Source organism: Styela clava, chromosome 11, assembly GCF_964204865.1.
Source record: "Styela clava chromosome 11, kaStyClav1.hap1.2, whole genome shotgun sequence".
Taxonomy (NCBI): domain Eukaryota; kingdom Metazoa; phylum Chordata; class Ascidiacea; order Stolidobranchia; family Styelidae; genus Styela; species Styela clava.
The window spans coordinates 2,493,988-2,517,262 of NC_135260.1; the positions used below are offsets into that span (position 1 = coordinate 2,493,988).

Below are 23,275 nucleotides of genomic sequence, written 5' to 3' on the forward strand. Positions count from 1 at the left end.
GGGTTCGCATCCCATGCGGAGACAGTCACGTGCGAGAGATTGCTGGACTTCTCGTCACCGTAAGGTGGTTCACGTAAACGCTGGTCAGTTATGGCTTCCTCCACCATCAAGTCCATGCTTTCGAAAACAAGTAACTTGCTAACTAATCCCATACCCGATATGGACAGGTAACCGGACGAGAAGTGTGGCTCAACGGGCTAAGCGTTAGGAATACGCTCGCCACCGCACCTCTAATCACTCTGCATGGGTTCGCAGGTTCGAATCCCATGCAGGGATGGTTATGTGCGAGAGGATTGCTGGACTCCTCGCCGTCGTTGGGTGGTTCACGTAACCGCTGGTCGGTCACGGCTTCCTCCACCACCAAGTCCATGCTTCCGAAAACAAACAATACAGTAAAAACTAATCCCATACCCGACTTGGAATGGTAACCGGACGAGAGGCCGTGGTTCGCCATATGGATAAGCCGTCTTATCGGCTTTCCTCTCCCCCGGGATAAATATGTAAATCCTAATCTTAAAAAAAAAAAAAAATGTAATCCTAAGTCTAGCACAACCTGGCTCATAAATACACGGCTTAATCGTCCATTTACCATCTCTGTATGACGGGCATATCTATCACTGGTGCACCGCGTCCCCCATCACACTGAATTATATTTGTTCAATGTATACTTTCGGTTTGTGATAAAATAAACCACTGACTGACTTATTATGCCACAGGTTCGCTGTCTAAGCTTCTTTACTCATCTGCAGCACACTTAAAGTGTGATACGCAAGGGTAATAGGAAATACAATTTATTATGAAAATTGGCAGAACGATGATACGAGCAGAAAATGTGCGAAAAGGGCCAACGTATAAACAAAACTCTACATATAGGGCTAAGAAAATTTTTAGTTTATATTTATATACCTATCAGTGGTGGGATTCAGCCGGTTCACACAGAATTTTAAGAAATCAGCGAACCGGCTAACAATAATCAGTTTATTTGCTGAAAAAATATGACTTTTTGTAACAGAACCGGATGAAAATCATGACTTTTGTGATGGAATCGGGTGATAAAAAATTTGAATCCCACCACTGTATATTCTATGTCACAAGATTAATTTACCCATGCAGAACATTTACGTGACACGTTTTGAAACCCATTCGAAGTTGTGGCAACTTGCCTGAATATTGTCTGTGTGTTAGCTTTTTTGTACCGGAATTATGTATTTTGTAATATAGGAGTCTCAATGTTGTTATTCATAGTGCCGAAGGGGCCATAGAGCAGATGGAGAGGGGGCGCAACGCTAGACGCAAAACCTTTTTCACTTTACAAGAGAACTCCTTGTTACTTCTAGTTTCACAGCTTGACAGGAATCGACCAAACCGAATAACACTATAAATATACCTGGAATGATAAATAGGGAAACCATGTGTGCTAAAAGCCTCAATAAGGGAGCCACGACCTATAAAACGATGGGAACCATCGGTGCAAACAGTTCATTTAACATTGGTAGGAAAGAATATGAATGCAGGCCCCTTTGATAAATTCTCGAAAACATGACTATGCTTGCACCATTAAAACAAATTTCTAGTTTTGAAATCTACTCGTACATATAACACTGTCTATTTGCTCCTCATATTGGCATGTTCGATACTACTAATACATATGAAAAATAAAAACCGGCATTTAGGAATAATGAAAAATGGTTTGAAAAACATTTTATAAAATGAGATATGAAACATTCTTTCAGGTGTTTAGGTAATTAACAGCACTGTTTTCGTGGGAAATTGGATTTCCTAATAATAGCAGTTCAAGACTCTCTAAACCAGAGGTCGGCAACTTTTTGTCGCTCGCGGGCAACAAACGGATGGTACTTTTTATAATAAAAATCAAGCAGTGATACATCTCTCAAATTGAATATAGGTTGCTTCCGAAGTATGCGAACCAAGATGGCGGACATGGGTAACAGGTTAGGCGATAATTTTTTTCCATTTTTTCTTATTTTAGTCCTATTATCAGCTCGAAGACTAGCCAAGAGCCTCCCGTAGTATTTATACCTAAAATTATGGCCTAACCCTAACCTAGTACAGATATTACGTTCCAATGTCCGCCATCTTGGTTCGCATACTTCGGGAGCCCCGAATATAGATTTATTTCCTCATTGCATCTCATAAAATTTTATTTGAATATTTTCAGCGCCATTGAACCCTTTGCACTTAGCTGCATTTTTGCGTTTTGTTGCCATTTGCTTAATTATAATTAAATGCTCATTAAACGAGTAATTGTGAAATATATAATTGTTAGGTTATAACATAATTTAGTCTAAAGAATATATTCGTCAAAACGGATGTTTTGTTACTAGAATTTAGTGAAGCGTCGCGGGCCGAATTATAAGTGTTAGGTTATAACAAAATTTAGTCTAAAGAATATATTCGTCAAAACGGATGTTTTGTTACTATAATTTAGTGAAGCGTCGCGGGCCGAATTATAGTGCTCAGCTAGCCGGATCCGGCCCGCGGGCCGTAGGTTGTAGACCCCTGGTCTAAAGTTGGCCATACCTGGCCATACATGTCGGGAGCTACTGTGAAAGTTTTCTATGACTTGAAGTCTGCATCATTTTTTCAAAAGGTCGAATTTAAATCTTTCCCAGACTTCAAAGCTCTTGAGCAAATGTTTAAAAATGCTAATACAAATAACATAGCGATGATAAAATATAAGAAAAGGTAAGAACATATGTACAATTGCTTTAAAAATACTGATGAAATAAAAGATGCAACATTAGTCTGCATTTTTGCTAAAGGCAGGGATGGTTGTTTTTCTTGCGACTATTGCAATCAAAGCTAAATATATTTTTTAGAAAGAATAACTTTCAAATTAGAAGCGGGAGGATGTTAGCGGGCCGGGAGAGGGGAGCGCCGACAAGGGGCCAATACCTGTACCGGTACGTATAATTCAGATATCAGTACAATTGAATTGTAACGAATATACACATTCTTTAACTCTGATAATGATGTAACAATTGGCAATATCTAGAAAGCAACAAGGTAGAAACATGATGTGTTAAACATTTCACTCAAGTTCGGCTGGTCATATTAAATTGCAGTAACTGAATCGAACCCTTGTTCAGCGATATGACTCCGAACTTAACATTAGGCTTAGGTGACTTTATGGGGTAAGGTTTAGGGGCATCTAACCAGCAAAGATCACTTGTACAGATAGTATTAACTGGTTTTATTTGAAGGGTCCAGCGTACTAAAAAGGTCGGGGATCACCTGTCTATTTGGAGCAGGGTTTCCCCAACTTTTCAGGCTGCGGTCCCCCATTTGTGAATTTTTGTTTTGACTGACGCCATCCTATGCCGTATCGGCTTCTGTGCCTAACCAACGAGGAAGGATGATGTTTCATTTACAACATAAACGAAATTAATGTGATGGGTGAAGCTGATTTTCAATGCACAATTTATCAATTCCCGGAACAATTTGTGACAAGCAAACTCATGTGCAGTCATCACGAACCTCAGTTTGGGAAATCCTGATCAAGAGAACCGTTCAAAGCGATTGCAAAACATTTTATAAAAAAAGGAAATATGAATTCCATAGGAAACTTTCACGGTAAAAAATTGCAAAAGTAAAGAAACATGTTGCTACGTAAATGCATAATGAAAAATATGTATTATATTTAAGTATGCGAACGGATATTCAATTTTACCGATATCTAACGGTCAATGGTTGCAAAGTAAATCCTCTGTGTAAATTCATAATTGAATGCATTACATATAATCATATATTATGCCTAAACAAAAATGGTCATCCGTTAAACCAATATTCCACGGTCAACCATTACGCAATACATTAATCATTTATAGCTAGAACAAACTATGGGTTGCATGCACTATACGGGGCTCCCGAAGTATGCGAACCAAGATGGCGGACATCGGAATATAATGTGTGTACTAGGTTAGGGTTAGGCCATAATTTTAGGTATAAGTACTACGGGAGGCTCTTGGCTAGTCTTCGAACTGATAATAGGACTAAAATAAGGAAAATTGGAAAAAAATTATCGCCTAACCCTAACCTGTTACCCATGTTACGTTCCGATGTCCGCCATCTTGGTTCGCATACTTCGGGAGCACCCATTATACAGCGGGTGTCCACAAAGTCTTAAATTGCAAAAGGAATTCATTGATTCCATATATTGTTCGGCCCTCACGGATGTATTAGATGAAGTAAAAAAACTCAAATAATTACTGATTAAAAAACAACAAATCTGGTTAAGATATATATATTGAGAACTGACTTCATAACAAAATTGTGAAGGGACTTAGGGACACCCTGTATATTTAGAACGATTATTTCTTTGTTGGATCCGTATTTTATTGTCAATCCCTAGTATATATATCGCAACAGTAACGGACAGCAGTAGTCCGTACTGTACATGTGCTACTGGGCCGAATATACACATTACCAGTAGCACGCAGGTCGCACTAATTTCCACCAACAAACAATCGACTCATTAAACCTCAAATTATGACGCATTGCCATTTGTGTTAATCACAACTAACAGCTTGGATAATCACTACAAAGCAAACGCTGTACTACTGCCATTGTTACGACATATATCCATGCGCAGAAAATAATGAATTGGAGCAACTTTTGTTTTTATGAATTAAAAGTGAAGTGTTTGCAGAGCCACGAAAATTTTGCTTGCAGCCTATAACCAACGGGCCACAGTTTGCCGACTACTGCCTCAATATGATCATTTTATGTGAATGTGAAAATGCAAAAATATGAAAATTAATTCTGCGGAAAGCCGTGATAAGATTTGTTCCATCTTTTAGGCTTTATTCTCCCAAAAGATAACCAATATTCTATACCATCTATGTAAGCCATGCTAATATAAAGAGGCAGTTTCACATGCTTTGCTCTTCCCCTCAAGCTAAAAAATATCTCATCCAAGGAGATTGGTATGGTTCGGCAGTCTTATATGCTTCGCTAAAAGCACAGGTATCAGAACTAGACTACCCTGACTATGCAAAATTGTTTAAAAAAAAGTAAAATAAAAAATAAAGAAACAATATTAGTGGTCCACACTTGTTGTCTTTAGTAAATGGAATATTCAATTTTCCGAGATTTTGTCTTAAAATAGCCCTCTAGTGGCCAATTCAAAGTTTTTTTCAATTAATTTTGAGAGTATTTAAGAAATGCTTGAGCAAGGCAGTTGCGGGGCTCCCATTTGTTGGAGCACTTTGTCCAACCACTGGAGGGGGCCGTTGAGATGAATTTCTACCCAACAGGGGGTAGATGTAACGTGCTGTCGTCGATATTCAGCCCCCCATCCTTTCACAAAACTCATACGGATTGTACACATTCTTGTGAGCTGATAAACAGCCTCGAATCCTTGGTTTACTGACTGAGAGAGAAGTGCAGCAAATTCCTGAAAAATGAAAATAGTAGATTGAAAGAGACTTTATCAATAAGCAATTTTTTGTTACGACGCTGCTGTGTCATTTATTACTCATATTAACGTAACTTCCATTTCGGAATACTTTTGAATTGTTGAATTAGTATTTTAGTCATTTCCCTCCAAATTAATCAGCTAACAGGTGTCTCTGACCCAATGACTGTTACAGTCCTTCGCGACCCCTTATCGATTGCAGTGAATCTGTCATGTTATTTCTTATGTGTACATTTACATTTTTTTTTAATGCCGTTATACACTTTGGCTACTTTTTCTTGCATTGATTCCTGAATGTGTTCAAATATTTGATTCATTCTGCACATCCCTTGTTTGTAGGCTTGCCATCTATATGAAGCAAAGAAACGGGCCAGTGAGGATAGGACAAACCTTCGATACTGAGACTTGAGTAATATTTAAACAATCGAAAAACGTGCACTTTCTCTTCAGTGTTTTGATCAATTTAACAGCAGCACAGCTAACGTTAGATGTTTTTTTGACGTATGAATCATATAAGATTTATGACATAACAATACAGTAGTTCTCTCTCTCACTGAACTAGATGCCAACCATATAACCATGATCGGATATTGAAATCTACCGGGCTCGACATCGGGACAGTTCGACTAGGATACCTTACCTGATTATTAAATATCTTGAGATGGCATCCAGGAGGAATCTTAACTACTGTAGCAGGATGCCATCCATACCTCCGATTGCAATTTGGAGATTGGACGAAGATTGCACTGTCACTCAGACATTCTGCAAATACTTCACCAGCTATGTAGTAAAGACGAACACCTGATGAAGAAAAATGAATTGTTCATACAACGCTCACTCATTTTGTTTCGAGCAGGACGCTGTACAAGCAAGCAAGCACTCACTCAGAAATAGAGGAGACTCAACTCTGAGCAGAGTTACGGGCACTCACTCAGAAATAAAGGAGACTCAACTCTGAGCAGAGTTACAGGCACTCACTCAGAAATAAAGGAGACTCATCTCTGAGCAAAGTAACAGGCACTCACTCAGAAATAGAGGAGACTCATCTCTGAGCAAAGTTACAGGCACTCATCCAAAAATAAAGGAGACTCATCTTTGAGTAAAGTTACGGGCACTCACTCAGAAGTAAGGGAGACTCATCTCTGAGGAAAGTTACGGGCACTCACTCAGAAATAGAGGAGACTCATCTTTGAGCAAAGTAACAGGCACTCACTCAGAAGTAAAGGAGACTCATCTTTGAGTAAAGTTACGGGCACTCACTCAGAAGTAAGGGAGACTCATCTCTGAGGAAAGTTACTGGAACTCACTCAGAGGAAAAAGAGACTTATCTATTAGCTATGCTAAGAGCCCTAACCCAGTTATAAAGAAACTCATATTTGGGCAACGTTCAGGCATTCACTGATGACTGCTGGTGGTACCAATTTATTTATTTCAAATGCATGGACTTGGCGATAAAGGAAGTCACAACTGCCAGCAGTTACCTTACTACAAAAGACAGTACTGCAATTCTCACGTACATAAATGCCCATTTCTGTTACAACTCACAATTTACAACTCTGGTACAAAATTTTGTTCGACTTGTCAAAACCTGGCAACCCACCTTTCCCAATATGCCTCCTGGTCATCTCAATATGTTGCGTTCTGTTGATATTGCTCAGCAGACCGAGACAGAATCGTTCAGAATTGGAAGGATCAGTAAACCCATCTATGGTCAGAGATGATTGGGATGCATGGAATGCTTCTCCTAAAAAAAAAAATTTTTAAAAATGAGCTGATGAGTACTGATAGAAGAGTTGCAAGGGGACAATAAAATAACGAAAAGAAGTGATTGAAAGCATCTACCGCCCATCAACATTCTAAACCAAAAAAATCACGGCAAAATTGAGGCAATGCCTTAAGCCCTCAGAGTATTGATAGAATAACTTGCTCAAAGCGAAGTTCAGGCCCCTCAACTAAAAGTAGAAAGAGTACTGTCAGAAGAGTTAAGAGCTCGCTTGAAGCAAGGTCTCAGGCCTTCAAATAAAAGTGAAAAGAGTACTGATAAAAGAGTTGCAAGAGGTAACTGACAAAAGCAACAGCTAACGTTTATATAGGTTTTTATGCAAGAATACTCCCTTTTCTTCCCAGTTTTATTGCTTCATGAGAATATTTCACATGGTGTTGTCACTTTGTTGTGTATGAATTGTTTGAACACAATGTGAATTGGGATCTACCAATCAAAACAACACTAAAAATTCCACTGGAATGCTATAAAAGCTTGGGAACCACTGATGTATAACACAAAATAATATAAAAGTATAGGAATTAATATATGCCTACATTATTTACGAGTTTATGGATCATAAAGATAAATATTTTTCAAAAAACCAAAACTTCCAAGTATGTTTAAAATATTCCGGAAATCCCACAGTGCCACGTAACAACAACTACTTTAGCAGACACTTGGAAAGCCGGTGATGCATAACAAAGGTTTCAGATTACAGATTGTGCAACTTACAGCGTGAACTTGTGTGATAGGTTAAACTTGACACAAGAAGATTATTGGGCTTAATGGAAATCAGTCTGTACTAAAGATGGTATTTCTATGCATTGCTTCATTCAATACATGTGTTAGAGCCAAAACAATATATGGAAAGTTAAATTCCCTTTGCAATATTAAAAAATGTCAGGACTTCAGGGACACCCTATATATTATTGGAGATGAAATGCACATATAAATCGTTTTGCTAAATTGTTGTTATTATTAACAAAAAATCGCTTTCCACTTGCAACAAATCGATCAACCAAATTCAAATTTTAAGTAATTAAAAATAGTTGAAGTTACAGAAGAACATTATTCTTATTTTTTCAAATTTTGTCGGCGATATTTCACCAAATATTAACTGTTTATATTACATTATAGCAGGGGTCACCAAACTTTTTTGACCGCGGGCCGGGTATGACTCAAATTGTGTTGAAACGGGCCGGATGAATATTTTTGTCAATGCAATACAATAAATTCACAAATGTTGGGAATATCGCAGAATATAGATCGAGAACATCCTAGGAAAAAAAATTAACAAGATTTCTATATCTAGACAACTATCCTGAGTTTAGCTGTTATCAAAACGTTGCTGTCATGAATTAGAAATGTTACAAAATCCGCCGCAAAAAATGTACGCATCACGTCTGCTAAGTACCGTTACGCTGTGTTGAAATACCGCTCATAAAAACGACTGCCTGCTGTAGCTTGGAATTCTATGAAATTTTGACATAATTTAGATAAAATAAACAACTATTATCTGGTATTTGAATTTTTTCATTAACGCATAAATTTCCCAACATTCGACGCTTTTAAAAATTACGCTCCAGTTATACGTAGTGCAAATTATTGATATTGTCTATGGACACCAATAAAATTTATATGGACGTGTGTATTTCTTGTCTAACTTGATACTTACCAATTTTTAAAAAGTTCGTACAATCAGAACATCGTTAATTATTACCCACAATGAACCACTGTCAAACTATCATGCACAACTCCAGCGTTTATTTGCGACGATCTTTCGGCGGTGTCAATGACCGTTGCCAGAATAAAATCCTGAAATTATCTCAATATACCATAGATGTGACGCACATCGAAAGATTAGTGATTGATATGTGTTATTTTCCATATTTAGTACAGTTCTTATCAAAAAAGTAATACAATCATTATGGAAAAAATTGGCTGTCGGGCGGTACTAAAATTCCGATATCTCCGTTAGTTTTTATTTAAATCGGATGAACTTCAATTTTTTTGTAACATACCTACATGAATATCCGCATTAAAGCAGTACAAAAGTTAGTGTGGCTTTTGAAATTGGAGCAGTACGCGAGGGATTACAGTACTTTTAGCACAAAATGCACATTCGACGTTTATTTTAGCACGAAAAACAAACAGTTTCGTCGAAAGCAAGCGCCACGAGTGTACAAGTGTATCGCAGAAAACGTTACGTACTGGTAGCATTCAAAGTCGCAAAAACGAAGTTTTGTTTACAACCACGACTGAAAATCTGTCAGGGTGACAAAAGTGTCTGAGCGGATGCGGAAAAGCCTATTATTACGTCACTTTTCTGCATCTTGCCGATTGGCCAATGTTACGAAATAAACAAGGACGACGATGCTCGTGAAAATCTTCCTTGGAAAAAAATTTAGCCTATATTTGCGTGTTATTGCGGACCGGATAAAATGACGCCACGGGCCGGATAAAATGACGTCGCGGGCCGGATCCGGCCCGCGGGCCGTAGTTTGGTGACCCCTGCATTATAGGAACATTTATGAATCCACATGTTTTTTTTAAATAACTGCTAAAGTTACTCTGAAACAAAATCATACTTCAAACTGTCCTGTAGTAGTCAGTGGGGCGGGCGGAACGCCTAAAGCAAGGGTGTGCAGCCTGTGACCTGCGGGCTAAATGAGGCCCACAAGAAAAAATTGTACGACCCAAGGAGTCTATTTTAAATTGTGTACGACCCACAGACCGCTTTTCAATTTAGTTTAATCCGGTATGAGCGAGTAAATCCTGAGTACAATTTATCATCTATGACTCTATGACGTTACAATGCCCTAACAGCAAACTTGTGTGAAGCAAACAACGCATTTCATAGGATCAATAACCAAAATTTTCGTACATGCACTACTAGAAAGCCAATGTTGAAGTAAAATAATTTAATGAGGCCATCCTGCAAAACGCCTTTGGGGTAAAAACTATTTATTTTAATCAAATGGGAACACTTTTTATGAAATATGGAATGTACTCACCTATTCGGTGATTCAATTCATAGTACGAGATGGCACACCAGAATGGAGGCTCCTGGTATGCGACAGGATGTACGTCATCATTTGTATTGGTTGAACTTGGGACGCTGGATCCAACTGAACGTGGCATACTGATGCTTGTATCTGGATGAAAATAATAATAAAGTTGATTGACATTTTCAGTTTTAGCTAATTTTGTTTTACTTAGAATGGCCAGGTCTTGCTATCAATAATCCTTTCACCAAATGAACCAACCGAGGTAGATGAAAATGCGTGCTTGGGTAACTTCGACCGCGAAGTGAGTCTGTAGGGAGACACCAAGATGACGCACAACCTGATAACCATAACTTGGTACACATACTATGTTCAGGTTGTGCGCCATCTTGGTGCGCATACTTCGGGAGCACCCAAAAAAAATGTCCTCCAAAAACTTTGGGCTAGCTACGCTCTTGGGTACATGTAATCAATGCACATTAACGGAGAAGCCGTGATTTGTCATGTGATTAATCAGATCTCATCCACCCAAATCCTAGTAGATAGTACCTACCACTGTTATAGTTAGGTGAAGGGCTTGACATGGCTGATCCAGCATCGCTGAATTCTCCGTCCTCACTCATATATCCTGGTGGAGGGCTCTCTGGGATGGTGAAGTTACCTGAAGGCTGCATACCTGTGAAATAAAGGATGAATTAACTGTAATAACAGATTGGATGAAATAGCATGTTAACTTAGCAGTGTTTCTCAAACTTTTATAAAATGTGGCCACCTTCCAAGGACTCTTAACACTGTGCCCTCTGTGCTTTTCTATAATAAAAAATGGGATTTGTTTTTACAAGTTTTCATCAGTTTTTTTTTAATAAAAAGCCAGCAAGTGGAAGTAAAAACATTATGGTCGGAGAATTAGACAAATTGCAGTCGATTTACTTTAAATTAGTGATTCCTAAAGTTGATAACTAGTTAATATTACGAAAAGCAGGAGGGTGCTGAGTGTTGCGAGTCTTCAGAAGTAAAACCATGATAGGGGGCTCCCGATGTATGCGAACCAAGATGGCGGACATCGGAATGTGATATGTGTACTAGGTTAGGGTTAGGACATAATTTAAGCTATAAATACTACGGGAGGCTCTTGGCTAGTCTTCGAACTGATAATAGGACTAAAATAAGGAAAATTGGAAAAAAATTATCGCTTAACCCTGACCTGTTACCCATGTTACGTTTCGATGTCCGCCATCTTGGTTCGCATACTTCGGGAGCACCCATGATAGTTTATGGACCACTGCTCTAACCACTGAGCAATTCTTTCGATTGATTTTGAAACCTGTATATCCTTTACTTCCTCCTTCCTACAAATAAACACACTTACAAGGGTCATAGGTCGCATTCTCAGGTACCATAGCCCAGTCATCTAATGGAGGGAACTCCGTAGGCAGAGGTTCTGTCTGTCTAGGCACCAGGATTGGTGGGAGTGCAGGAGTCTCTACCCTTGTGTAGTGGTATGGATTCACACAAACCTGGAACGAAGTTGTAAATATTAAATAAGGAATTTTGAAAACGCTCACCCTGGTTGTTAGCTTGACATAATTCTGTGTCACTCACAAGGATGCTTGAAGTAAATTAATCAAGAGTACAACAGTTCAGAATCAAATTCCACATATTTCAAGTTTTACCAAGATTCTGCTACAACAGGGTTTCTTGGGGGCCAGAGATCTTCAAAATAGGGGTATCGTACCCCCCGGTGGGCTACAAACAAGCTCAATTGGGTTCTCTGTACCCATTATTGTTATAACTAGCTAAACTTACTCTTCTTCCTTTTGCCCCCACTTGTCTGTGGGAAAAATCGTTCTCTATATTAAATTATGTTGCAACAAATTATCGATCACATTTGAACGATTTGGAACTAGTACCCACCATCACCGAAATACGCACAAGATTAGATCTCTTGTGCAAAAATATGCAAGCACATCAGTCTCATTAAAGTTCGTGAGGGTCGCGAAAAAATTTGACTATGCCAAGTTGTGATGATGAAGGTTTGAGGACACTGAGATGGGCCATGCCTCACTAAGATTAACTAATTCGACTCAACTCTGATTTCCCCTCAAATAAAACATGAAAAGTCAACTTGCCTCGTCTTTTTTTAATTGGAAAGCATAATCACACCTATCCACCGGCCTTAATTCATGATGGTTTCTTAGATCTGGCCACCTCCATAAACGACAATATAATACATGAGGAAGAGACTTCTTGTGAGAGACCTGGTGAAGAACAGAACATTTGATAAAAATTTCAGAATGAAAACAGATTAGAATTAAATATAATCAATTTCAAATCTATTGAATAACTAGAGCAGGGATTCTCAACCTTTTTTCCGTCAAGTACCCCCCGAGTCACGAAACAATCAACGCGAACCCCCGGTAATCAGACACCGAACAAAGTTGTGATATATATATATATTGAATAACGATTTGTTGCAACACTAATTTACTGACCATATGTAACTGAATTAAATCGTCTTGTTGATATTATTGCCCTTGTCGTCTGCCTAACTAATGAATTCCTGAAATTTCTCCCAATTTTCAATTTGCATAATTTCTTTTTCCAATGCTCGCAGCACGCTGTCTTTAGAGATTTCACAGTTTGAACGCAAGGACTTGAATTTCACATTGTTGCGTCACAATCACAACAATGCAAGATCAGGGAAAATCTACGTTCAAATTGGCGTCTAGTTTCAATGGACACGCATTTTTCCATTATAGTAATAAAGGATATTAAAATATGGCAACATACAAAAACTCAACTGTCATCCATGTACCCCTGGAAATCTTCTCGTGAACCCCTGGGGGTTCGCGAACCCCAGGTTGAGAACACCTGAACTAGAGCTAAATTTATTGGCTCATAGTGTAGCAGGTACTCCCAAAGTATGTCCACCAGGTTAGGGTCAGGCCATAATTTTATTCCGATTTTTCTTATTTTAGTTCTATTACGAGTTTGAGGACGTTTGGAGCCTCTGTCATAGCTAAAATTATCAAAATGAATGCTTAGTTTTCTCACCTGTAGTCTTCCATCTAAAGATCTTGGTATTTTTACACATTTTGTGTCAATTGATTGCTTCGTAACTGCTTTCTTCAAATCTTCCAATCCACCACTTTTTTTCAACTTTTTCACTAAGGATTTGATCGCTTTTTCAGCAAATTTTTCATCCTGAAAACATGATTTATGAAGTAAATGCCAATTACTGAAGGAGGCCGAGAGAAAAAAATGAACAGCTGATTTTTCATCCTAAAAGCATAAATTATTAAATAAAAGTGCATCTGAAACAAATAACTATATGGGCTATTCCAAGTGACACTACGGGACAATTCCAGAAATTTTGCATGTTGTTAGATTCAATATATTTTTCACATTTTCAGCTACATGTTTTGTTTCATTGTCCAATCAGTTGCTTTATTGAATATGTAAAAAATTGCACAAAAGTTACACCCAACCTTACTTGGTAGATAAAAAAAATATAGTAAAATATAGCGTGACACTACAGGACGGCAAATCCACCATGCACTAACAGTACGTTGTGTTGTGCTGTAAATTTTTGCGATGGTACAGTAGGAGCCCATAATATTTTCTGGTGCAGTAGCTGAACTACCCCTCTATGTGTTGCTCAAGTTAATTAATGTAACACTGTAAATCCATGCCAATAATGTGCATATTGTATGTGACACTACAGGACGTGACACTACAGGACATTTTTCCACTTCGGAATAGCGGCATCTATCATCTCTTAAAATTTTGGTAATAAATCGTTAAATGGGTGAAGAAATGTTCTACAGCACTGCAAACATTTAAACTTTATTAACTTAAATCCAGTGCGTCAATTCCATATGAAATAACTGTACCACACAATCAAACACTTTGTGTCAGGAATCATCACAAAATATGTCAATTATACCAAAATTTATACATTTCAGGCCATTTTTTAAAAACCATCAAAAACCTGGGTGAAATTTTAAATTGTTCAATGAAATGAATGCAGTCCAATAAAATTCCAATGTCTTTTGATAGCAAAGGTAAAAAAAAATTACTTTCATTACACTTTTTAAAAAATTGATGGAATTCAACTTTTGCTTGGAATGGCCCATATAACTAATCCCATTCACGGCATGGACTGGTAACCAGACAAGAGGCCGTGGCTCGTCGTATGAGACAGAATAAATTACTATTCGCAGAGTATCCATCAAATGTCTGGGAGCTACTAAAATGATTAAAGCGGAATCAAAAACAAAATATTTGGTTTGACAAGTATCTAGCAATGAACATCATTCAGCCAATCCCGAGCCTCTTAGAAATTTTCCAATATTCCCCGTTACATAAGTATATTGCTAATTAGTATGTAAATGGGTATATGTTAGGCCGCAATATATATCCTGACATACAATAATTTATTATGCGGGCTGATTATTCGAAATGAAAGACAAATTAGTACTTTTGTGTACCAAATGAGAGTATCTGAGAGTATTACAGAGATTATCATAAATATTTGATAAGGTTAACATGCACAAGTCAATGAACAGACTTACGCATACTACTTGAGCATCACGAAAAAAATATACATAATCTGGCCTACACTTAGTCATAGCCATTGAGATAAATTTTTAAATTATCAATCAAACAATATTTAACTAGATGCTGAACTTCCTCAACACCCATAAGAAAAGCTAACATGATGTGATGACTAACAACAAAAGAGCTACGCCCAAATATATGGACACGTCTGTTCGAAGTACAGTACGGTTCACCGTACCGTCAGATCAGTCTACAAATATATTCACACCAAGCGAAGCAGTACAGTCGGATACAAAATGGTGTATGGACACGTCACAAGATGTCGCTATTTTTCATTCTAACACATAAAAGTCTACAGGAAATTTTGAAATGAGTAAAAGTAATAGCCTTCTGAGTTCTGGCGAAAAAATCAATTGTTAACCACTGAAAATTTCAAAGCAATTTGTCCAGTATTCGAAGAGAAAAGCGATTTTTTAATGATAATGACAGAGAAAAATAATAACAATAACAACATAATATTGAAACGATCATTATGTCTAGTTCGTGTCCAATAATAAGAGAGATATGAAGAATAGTTCTTCGAAAAAATAAAATTCAAAGAATAGGACATGAAGACATATACTGACCTGAGGTGACATTTCTCCTCTTTTCCATCCTAAAAGTTCTTTTACAATCGGAGGAGTAAATTGTAACATTTTCGCTATTTTTGTTGACGATTACCCCCCAAAATATATTCCAAATATTACATCAGAAAAGAAGGACTTTGTTGTCTTCTGCACTGATAATTCAGTTCCCAGATAAATATTTAATCAAAGAGTATACCATAAATTTAATAAAGTATAGCACAATGCAATACTTAAGTAACTGGAAATAGAATAAAGTGTGACATAAAAAGTAAAATCAGAAAAAAATAAACGAAAAAGTGTTGGCGTATTTTTAGCTAACAGCAAAATGCATATTTAGCTGAATTAACCCTAAATTCAATTTAATTGTTCTTGATCATACGAAGAAAATGTTTGTAATTGCAGGATTAATGGACGTTACCAAACCATTTTATATAGTTAACATTGCAAGCTTAAATTACAGTGAATGCTAGAAATAAAGATTCCAATTAATATTTTTGTTTTGCAATATCTAGTCGAACATAATAAGTACGGTAAGTAATACAAAACAAAGACGCAATACAGAACAAAACAAATACATAAAAAATCAGGAAAAATCTAAAAAGATATATGGCTGTATGGGGAAACAAATAGGCAAATTGGAAATAATTATGAATTAAAACCACTAGTTTAATCAGTTATAGATAGTCCAACACAAGTTTACCCCCTAAATTTGCAGAGATTATCATAAATATTTGATAAGGTTAACATGCACAAGTCAATAAACAGACTTACGCATACTACTTGAGTATCACGAAAAAAATATAAAATAATCTGGCCTACACTTAGTCATAACCATTGAGATAAATTTTTAAATTATCAATCAAACAATATTTAACTAGATGCTGAACTTCCTCAACACCCATAAGAAAAGCTAACATGATGTGATGACTAACAACAAAAGAGCTACACCCAAATATAACACAAGTTTAGCCTACCCCCTAAATTTGCAAAATAGAAAAGCTGAAATAGCACTACCTTATTACAATACCCCACCACTAATTTTCTGATTTATTTTCTTCAAATACTAAGATATTGTGTACTGAACTGTAAGTCCTCTCTTCTTGTTTACTCCCTACTTCGAATCTGTGTGTGTCAGTTGCCAAAAGATTTGCTTGAATGAGATACTATTGTAAAGCTAATAACATATTCTCTTTTAAAGAAATAGCAAGTTTGCAAGCACAGAAGCAAGCTTTCTTTAGATCTATTTTCAGATTTTCTTCGATTAGGTTTTAAATAAACCAGTAGACACAGAAAGATGGGGCGATAAAACTTCCCAACACAAACTGAATTGAATTCGCTAGAAAACACTGAAAAAAAAACTGATGGAACTCACTGAAAGTGAAAAAAGCTCTATCAAAATATTGAAATAATTGGGCATATTGAGAACATCAGTTGGTAAACTCACAAGGGTCAACACCAGCAATTTGTCTGAAAATCCCGCCCCCGCGACTGAAACTTTAATAACAAACGAGTCTGGCAACCCAGAAATATTTCGATCGACAACGGTCGTTTACTATAAAATCATTAACCACGGCGGAAAGATGACTCACACAATAAATGACGCCGAAAACAGCAAATAAAAACGTAAATATTATTAAAAATGCTAAATATGGCCGTCTGCAATACTTTGTTTTCGAAAATGAGACCACAAAATATAATATTTTCGAATAATTAACGGCTTAATTCCAAAATATAAATAGACAAACGCAAAAATCTTAAAATCTGATAATCGCGAATATGAATGAAGCGTTATGCAAGGGCGATAACATTATTTGAATGTAGTGCTTGGAGTTGCATTTTCCGGGTAAATCATTACTTGCGCAATATCTTGAGCGGGTAAATTTATATTCTACTTTTGTCGTCAAATTATTTTGTCAATAAACATATATACAAAAATAACCAAGCATTAATATCATATAAAATTTAACATACTACTCATAAAAAAGCATGCAAAGCAATTTTGCTGGGTTTCAGATGCAAATTTTGTTTTAATGTTGCACAACTTTTTTTGCGACTCGCCGACGCCTACTTGCGAGACAGTTATTGTCTTTTATGGGAAACCGTTACATGGGGATTTCTATTCTTTTTGTTTTGCAAAAACCGAATCAATAACAGTTTTTATTGAATTAATAAAATTAATTAAATATGACTAATAGGTTTACAATTCGTTCGGTTGCCTATGAAAGAACAGCAGGCTGTTATAAGAATTTTAGCAACTGGTGTTTATGGAATTTTTCTATGCCACCTTTACACGAAATTTTCAATTATCTATTTTCGCGGATAAAAATACATTAAACAAACTGTTAACATAAAATGTTGTTCTAGGTAATACTATTTTATGAACATACGAAGAAAAATATATTTTTTGGAATGATTTCAAGAACTCTACGGTAATTTCTGAAATTATTGTATGGTTGATTGCTCGCGAGTTTCCATAGTAACATATGCCGCGAAATTATCCCAGAGTTTCAGTCGGCTCTGTTTTTTCTTAGTTTTATTGGAAAATAACGTACAAAATGGATTACATGGTAATACCAGACTTCGTAGAAAGGAAAGGATCTTTATACCTGAGATCTGATCATATGAACTACAGCAGGGCAACGCTGAATTCAAATTGGTGAGTTAATTTCTGAAATTGTTGTTGTTTTTCTCTGCTCCAAGAATAAATAAGTTAAAATTACAGGTATATAACATTATGCACAGCTTAATCAGTTTACATACGTCAAAAATCGGTTCTATTTTGGTATTTGGTCATCAAGGTTTATACTTGAATTTTATTTTATAGTCAAGGAATTTTTCATAGTGATTTACAGTTGTCTATTATATTCTAACTTACGGTATGCCATTCGGCCACGAAAAAATGACATATCTGATGTTTTACTGAGAATTGGCCCAGTGTCACAGATAAAAATGCTGAGCCCATCTGCATATTGCTGTAATGGCTATATGGCTGAATTAATTCTCTTTCAAAAAATATAAAAATTTGTAAACAAGGTACTGAGGTAAGAATTCGGGTCTAGTATAGTGTAGTACCACAAGTACTTCCAGTTGGCGTAGCATAACGAATTTTGCATATGTTATTCGTAACCCCCACCTGACTATGCCATCCAAAAATTACATCACTACGACGTCACCATCACGTCATAGGTCTTGTCAAATTATAATTACGATTGCCCAAAATGATATCTGCGGTGCCGATAACGAACTCGTTAAAGCCGGCAATCTCTCTCCTATCGTGATCATTGTGACGGGAAAACGAGAGAAATAGCTTACTCGATTTTGGGTGATCGTCTGCGCGTTTTGGACGACCATCCGCATTCTTTGGTGGGCCCTATTACGCCACTGTGACGTCGAAAAGACGTAATTGTTCGGTGTCGTAGTCAGGTGGGGGTTAGGATGGACATATGCAAAAATTGTTGAGCCAGGCCAACTAAGTGCATGTGGTACTAAACGTACTATACCAGTCCCAAGAATTCTCCCAAGAACTGATTAAAATCTTATCTTTCTTTTTCCAGGCATCAAGCTCGTGAAGCAGAACCTAAGAATTATGACATCAATGTCTTTCCTAAACCACCTGGTAGAAATCTACACACGGCTACGTATGAAAGAATTGGACATTTAAAGAGTAAAGTAGGTATTTGGTGGAGAATTTTTGAAACATGTGTTTTATGTCCTTCAAAATAAATTAAACATTTGAGTGAATTTAAAATTAATTTTTGTGGAGTGTAAACGCTTGAATAGAGGATAGGATTTTTATATGTACCCCAGGGGAGAGGAGAGATGGAAATATCATTCTGGAGTTTCATTTGTATAACCTATTTCATGTCTGTTGTCCTACTATAACGCAGCAGTTCTAAACTGCTTTTATACTTGTTAGTAGGGGTGCATGTCGCACATCTGTGTCTTAGGTCAGTAAGGTCTTGAACATGTATCCCGTCTCTGTTTTACTGTTTAATTATTATGCAGATACTGTTATATTTTTGAGGCAAATAAACATACATACATACATACATACATGATAAGACGGTCTAGTATGAGAAGAATAGTAGAGAAAACCATACCTGACGGGCAATTACCTGAACCTCACAAGAAAAGTGAGAAGTCCAGCAATCCAATTTCATCTGAAAACTCTCACAGAGTAATAAGAGGTGGAATAGCAAGCTAAGCGTTAGGAATAAGCTAACCACCGCACCTTTGATTTCCCCACATGGGTCCGCAGGTTCAATTTCCATGCAGGAATAGTTATGCGCAAGAGGTTTACGTAGCCCGATGACCTGTTATACTTTCCTCCACCATCAAGTTTGACTTTAGCCATATGATAAACCTCTCTTTGTCAGGAAAGTATGAAAATCCTATCCCCAGTAACATCATCCTTTTCAGCAAGTGCTTATGAACTACATTACCCCATAAAACACTTTTTTCATACAGGGCTTGCCAAACACTACAACAAAATCAGCACTGGAGCAGATCTCTTTAAAACCAGATTTTACCGAACGTGAAACTAGAAAAAGTATGGTTGACGTTGCTTCATTTGGACATGCTATTATTGACAGGTAATATTTTTGATTAACCTGCGTGGGTTAACAGATTTAAATCATGCGGCTGTGGTTCACACAACTGCCGATTGGTTACGACTTCCTCCACCATCAAGTCCATGCTTCCGAATACAAATAATTGGCTAACTAGTCCCATATCCAACATGGACTGATAACTGGACGAGAGGCCTAATTATCGGCTTTTCTGTCACCCGGGATTAATATGTAAATCATATTAATCATATTCTATCTTTGATAAAACGATAACAAACCAGTGAATACATGAACCTCCCACCACAGAGAGTAGTCTAGCAATATTTTGTCACATAAATATCTCTCTCAGAATTAGAGCCTGTGAGAATAAACATAAAAATTCTATTTTTTCCTTTTTTAGAGAACTTGATGCCCCATCTCGTGGATTTGGAGCTGTTTTGCCAAGACATCACCCAGACTATGATAAACTGTAAGTATGCTGCTTTTCCTTTGATTTGCTCTTTGGTTTGTGTTTTGTCATAGTAAATTGGCCAGGACTTATGTAGACGCGACGGCCTAATTGGTAGAGAATTAAACCTATATATTTTGATATATGGATGTTTCCTTGACCTTTGACTCAGAAAAATTCTTCTTATACTTCACCATTGCAAAATTTTTTTTGCGTCTGTGACACCGCCAATTGTTACGTCATTATCACTGTCTAAGTACGTGATTATTCGTAACAATTCAGTTATACCGGTATCTTAATTATACAAACCGGGGGGCCGCTAATGGCCCGCTAATATCCTTCCGTTTCAAATTTTGGCCCCTGGTCAATCGACTTTGGAAACCACTGTTCCAAACCATTCAGCAGAGCCTAAAATATTCAAAAATTTGTGCAATTCTTATCTTAAATAATCTGGGGCTCCCGAAGTATGCGAACCAAGATGGCGGACATCGGAATGTAATATGTGTACTAGGTTAGGGTTAGACCATAATTTTAGGTATAAATACTACGGGAGGCTCTTGACTAGTCTTCGAACTGATAATAGGACTAAAATAAGGAAAATTGGAAAAAAATTATCGCCTAACCCTAACCTGTTACCCATGTTACGTTCCGATGTCCGCCATCTTGGTTTGCATACTTCGGGAGCACCAATAATCTTAATCATGCCAATGTTTTTATATTTTGTAATAATATTTAGTTTATCTTTACAGACATTTAGAAACAACACACAAGGCAGACTTCACGCCTCCTTACCCATATGATCCAGCACCAGTGAGTAAACTCCATTTAACATTAGATTTTTTCACAGAATTTTTGTTTTTCTTTGAATTGGGGATGTTGTTTTATGTGCCAACCCGACTCGAGCTGGATTCAAGTCACAATTTATCAAAGATTCAAAGACGAGCCAGTAAAAATTATTTCAGTTATTGAAGCGACTTCCGACACATAACTCTACTTGACTCACTTTTACGGGTTTAGGAACTTCTGCTCAACAATGGCACTGACAGTCAGGCTTATAGGATAGGATAGGATTTATATATTTATTCTGGGGGAGAGGAAAGCCAATAAGGCGGCTTATCCATATGGCGAACCACGGCCTCTCATCCGGTTACCATTCCAAGTCGTGTATGGGATTAGTTGTATTGTTTGTTTTCAGAAGCATGGACTTGGTGGTGGAGGGAGCCGTAACCGACCAGCGGTTACGTGAACCACCCAACGACGGCGAGGAGTCCAGCAATCCTCTCGCACATAACCATCTCTGCATGGAATTCGAACCTGCGAACCCACGCAGAGTAATTTCAGGTGCGGTGGCGAGCGTATTCCTAACGCTTAGTCCGTTGAGCCACACCGACTCTGGTCCCTGCAAAACTAAGATTACTGCCTGCTTGTGAAGATTGGTCATAAAATAAACAAATTTATTTTATTTACACATTAGGAACGGCCACCAGATTTCCCAGACAATTCAAAAGCTCACAGGCGATACCAGTCACAGTTCACGGATACAGCAGACTACAGAAGATCAGGGAGGAACACTTGGCAAGATGAATCAGGAGTTTATGGGAACACTGAGGACAAAAGAACAGTGTTCCCCCGCACCAATCCCATTCCGGAGAGACTAGTACAAGGACTGAAATGAAATTTGCAATATCTTTATTTTTGTATGGAATTTTAAATATGAAATGCTGTATAAATAAAACATAACAAAAAATTTGTGTTTTTCATTCATGTTTCCGGGGTTATCACTCAAAACTACTCTGAGTCAGGCTCTGGTAAGATGATCAGATGTTTATGGGAACACTGAGGACAAGAGAATAGTGCGTGTCCGGAAAATTCGCCTTACACAAGTTTGCCGTAGGAAATTTCGCCTAATAGGAAAAAACGCCGCATGAAAAAATCACGAGAGCATTTTGCTGTGAAACAAGTATTTGGGGTAAAAAAGTTAGGTTTATAGGGTTAGGTTAGTGTATGCTCTTAAATAACGAATCTTTTAACTTAAATGTTTTTATCGCAGATATTTGTTTCACAGCAAAATGATCTTGCGACGATTTTCCAAGCGGCGATTTTTCCTATTAGGCGAAATTTCCTACAGCGACATTTACTACGGCCAACTTGTTTGCAACGAATTTCCCTAGAACCGAATACTGTACCCTCACACTAATCCCATCCCGGAAGATTAAAGTGAATTTTGAAATATTTTTTTTTGTACGGATTTTAAATATGAAATGCACCCTCAACAATATACTTTATTATATGAAAGAAATGCTTTCTTTTTGTTAAAATTTCACGATATTATCACACAAAAACGGCAAGATAAATCTGGAGTTTATGGAAATACTGATGACAAAAAAGGCATTCCCTTGCACTAATCCCATCTCTAAGAACTAGTATGAGGACTAAAGAAAATTTGCAAATTTTTCTTTTTTATATGCTCTTCAAAGCGAAAATTAATTCTATAAATATCTCACTAGTTTCTACTAAGGGCAACATCTTATAATAAGGTGTATCGTACTATATACGTAGAATGGCACGAGGTTTAAAAATGATCGTTGATCGTTAACTGACAATTTTTAACGACGGTTGTTAAATTTAGATACTTGTACGTTGTTATTTAGGTAATAATACGAGTTTCAGTTATTTCTAAATTCAAATTATTTTATTAAATCATTTTACGATGAAAACTTTTTACCCATTTGACCCTAATCCAAACGGCGCCGATGGCTGCCATACTCTGGATACGGCACTGCGTATAATGGATGTTTTCAGTGGTTTGATATAAAAATTCCGACGCCTCAGAAATCAAGGATACGGACAAGTGCAATTTTTGCAT

At 37.1% G+C, this 23,275-nt stretch overlaps 2 protein-coding genes across 2 annotated transcripts; one reads left to right on the top strand and one right to left on the bottom strand.

The window, feature by feature from the left end:
- Positions 1-775: 775 nt before the first annotated feature.
- Positions 776-15,637, bottom strand: LOC120347798 (mothers against decapentaplegic homolog 3-like). Its single transcript, XM_039417898.2, has 9 exons — positions 15,394-15,637; positions 13,262-13,411; positions 12,337-12,465; positions 11,577-11,724; positions 10,761-10,883; positions 10,217-10,357; positions 7,038-7,181; positions 6,078-6,238; positions 776-5,416 (listed from the first exon to the last, which is right to left on the bottom strand). The coding sequence occupies exons 1-9, from the start codon at positions 15,460-15,462 to the stop codon at positions 5,177-5,179; spliced, it is 1,305 nt and encodes a 434-aa protein (XP_039273832.1). The 5' UTR covers positions 15,463-15,637; the 3' UTR covers positions 776-5,176.
- Positions 15,638-17,820: 2,183 nt separating this feature from the next.
- Positions 17,821-22,148, top strand: LOC120347809 (cilia- and flagella-associated protein 95-like). Its single transcript, XM_039417913.2, has 6 exons — positions 17,821-18,049; positions 18,948-19,062; positions 19,861-19,985; positions 20,362-20,430; positions 21,159-21,219; positions 21,884-22,148. Exons 1-6 carry the CDS (start codon positions 17,949-17,951, stop codon positions 22,082-22,084), a joined length of 672 nt encoding a protein of 223 aa, XP_039273847.1. The 5' UTR covers positions 17,821-17,948; the 3' UTR covers positions 22,085-22,148.
- The last annotated feature ends 1,127 nt before the right edge of the window (positions 22,149-23,275 follow it).

Excerpts from the sequence above, each read along its gene's own strand:
- LOC120347798 (XM_039417898.2), bottom strand. The coding sequence starts at position 15,462 with ATGTTACAATTTACTCCTCCGATTGTAAAAGAACTTTTAGGATGGAAA. Across the intron at positions 10,884-11,576 it reads GAATGCGACCTATGACCCTT|GTATGCAGCCTTCAGGTAAC; the intron begins GTAAGTGTGTTT and ends TTTATTTCACAG. Across the intron at positions 6,239-7,037 it reads CAGGAGGCATATTGGGAAAG|GTGTTCGTCTTTACTACATA; the intron begins GTGGGTTGCCAG and ends TTTCTTCATCAG.
- LOC120347809 (XM_039417913.2), top strand. The coding sequence starts at position 17,949 with ATGGATTACATGGTAATACCAGACTTCGTAGAAAGGAAAGGATCTTTA. Across the intron at positions 18,050-18,947 it reads GCAACGCTGAATTCAAATTG|GCATCAAGCTCGTGAAGCAG; the intron begins GTGAGTTAATTT and ends TTCTTTTTCCAG. Across the intron at positions 19,986-20,361 it reads GGACATGCTATTATTGACAG|AGAACTTGATGCCCCATCTC; the intron begins GTAATATTTTTG and ends TTCCTTTTTTAG.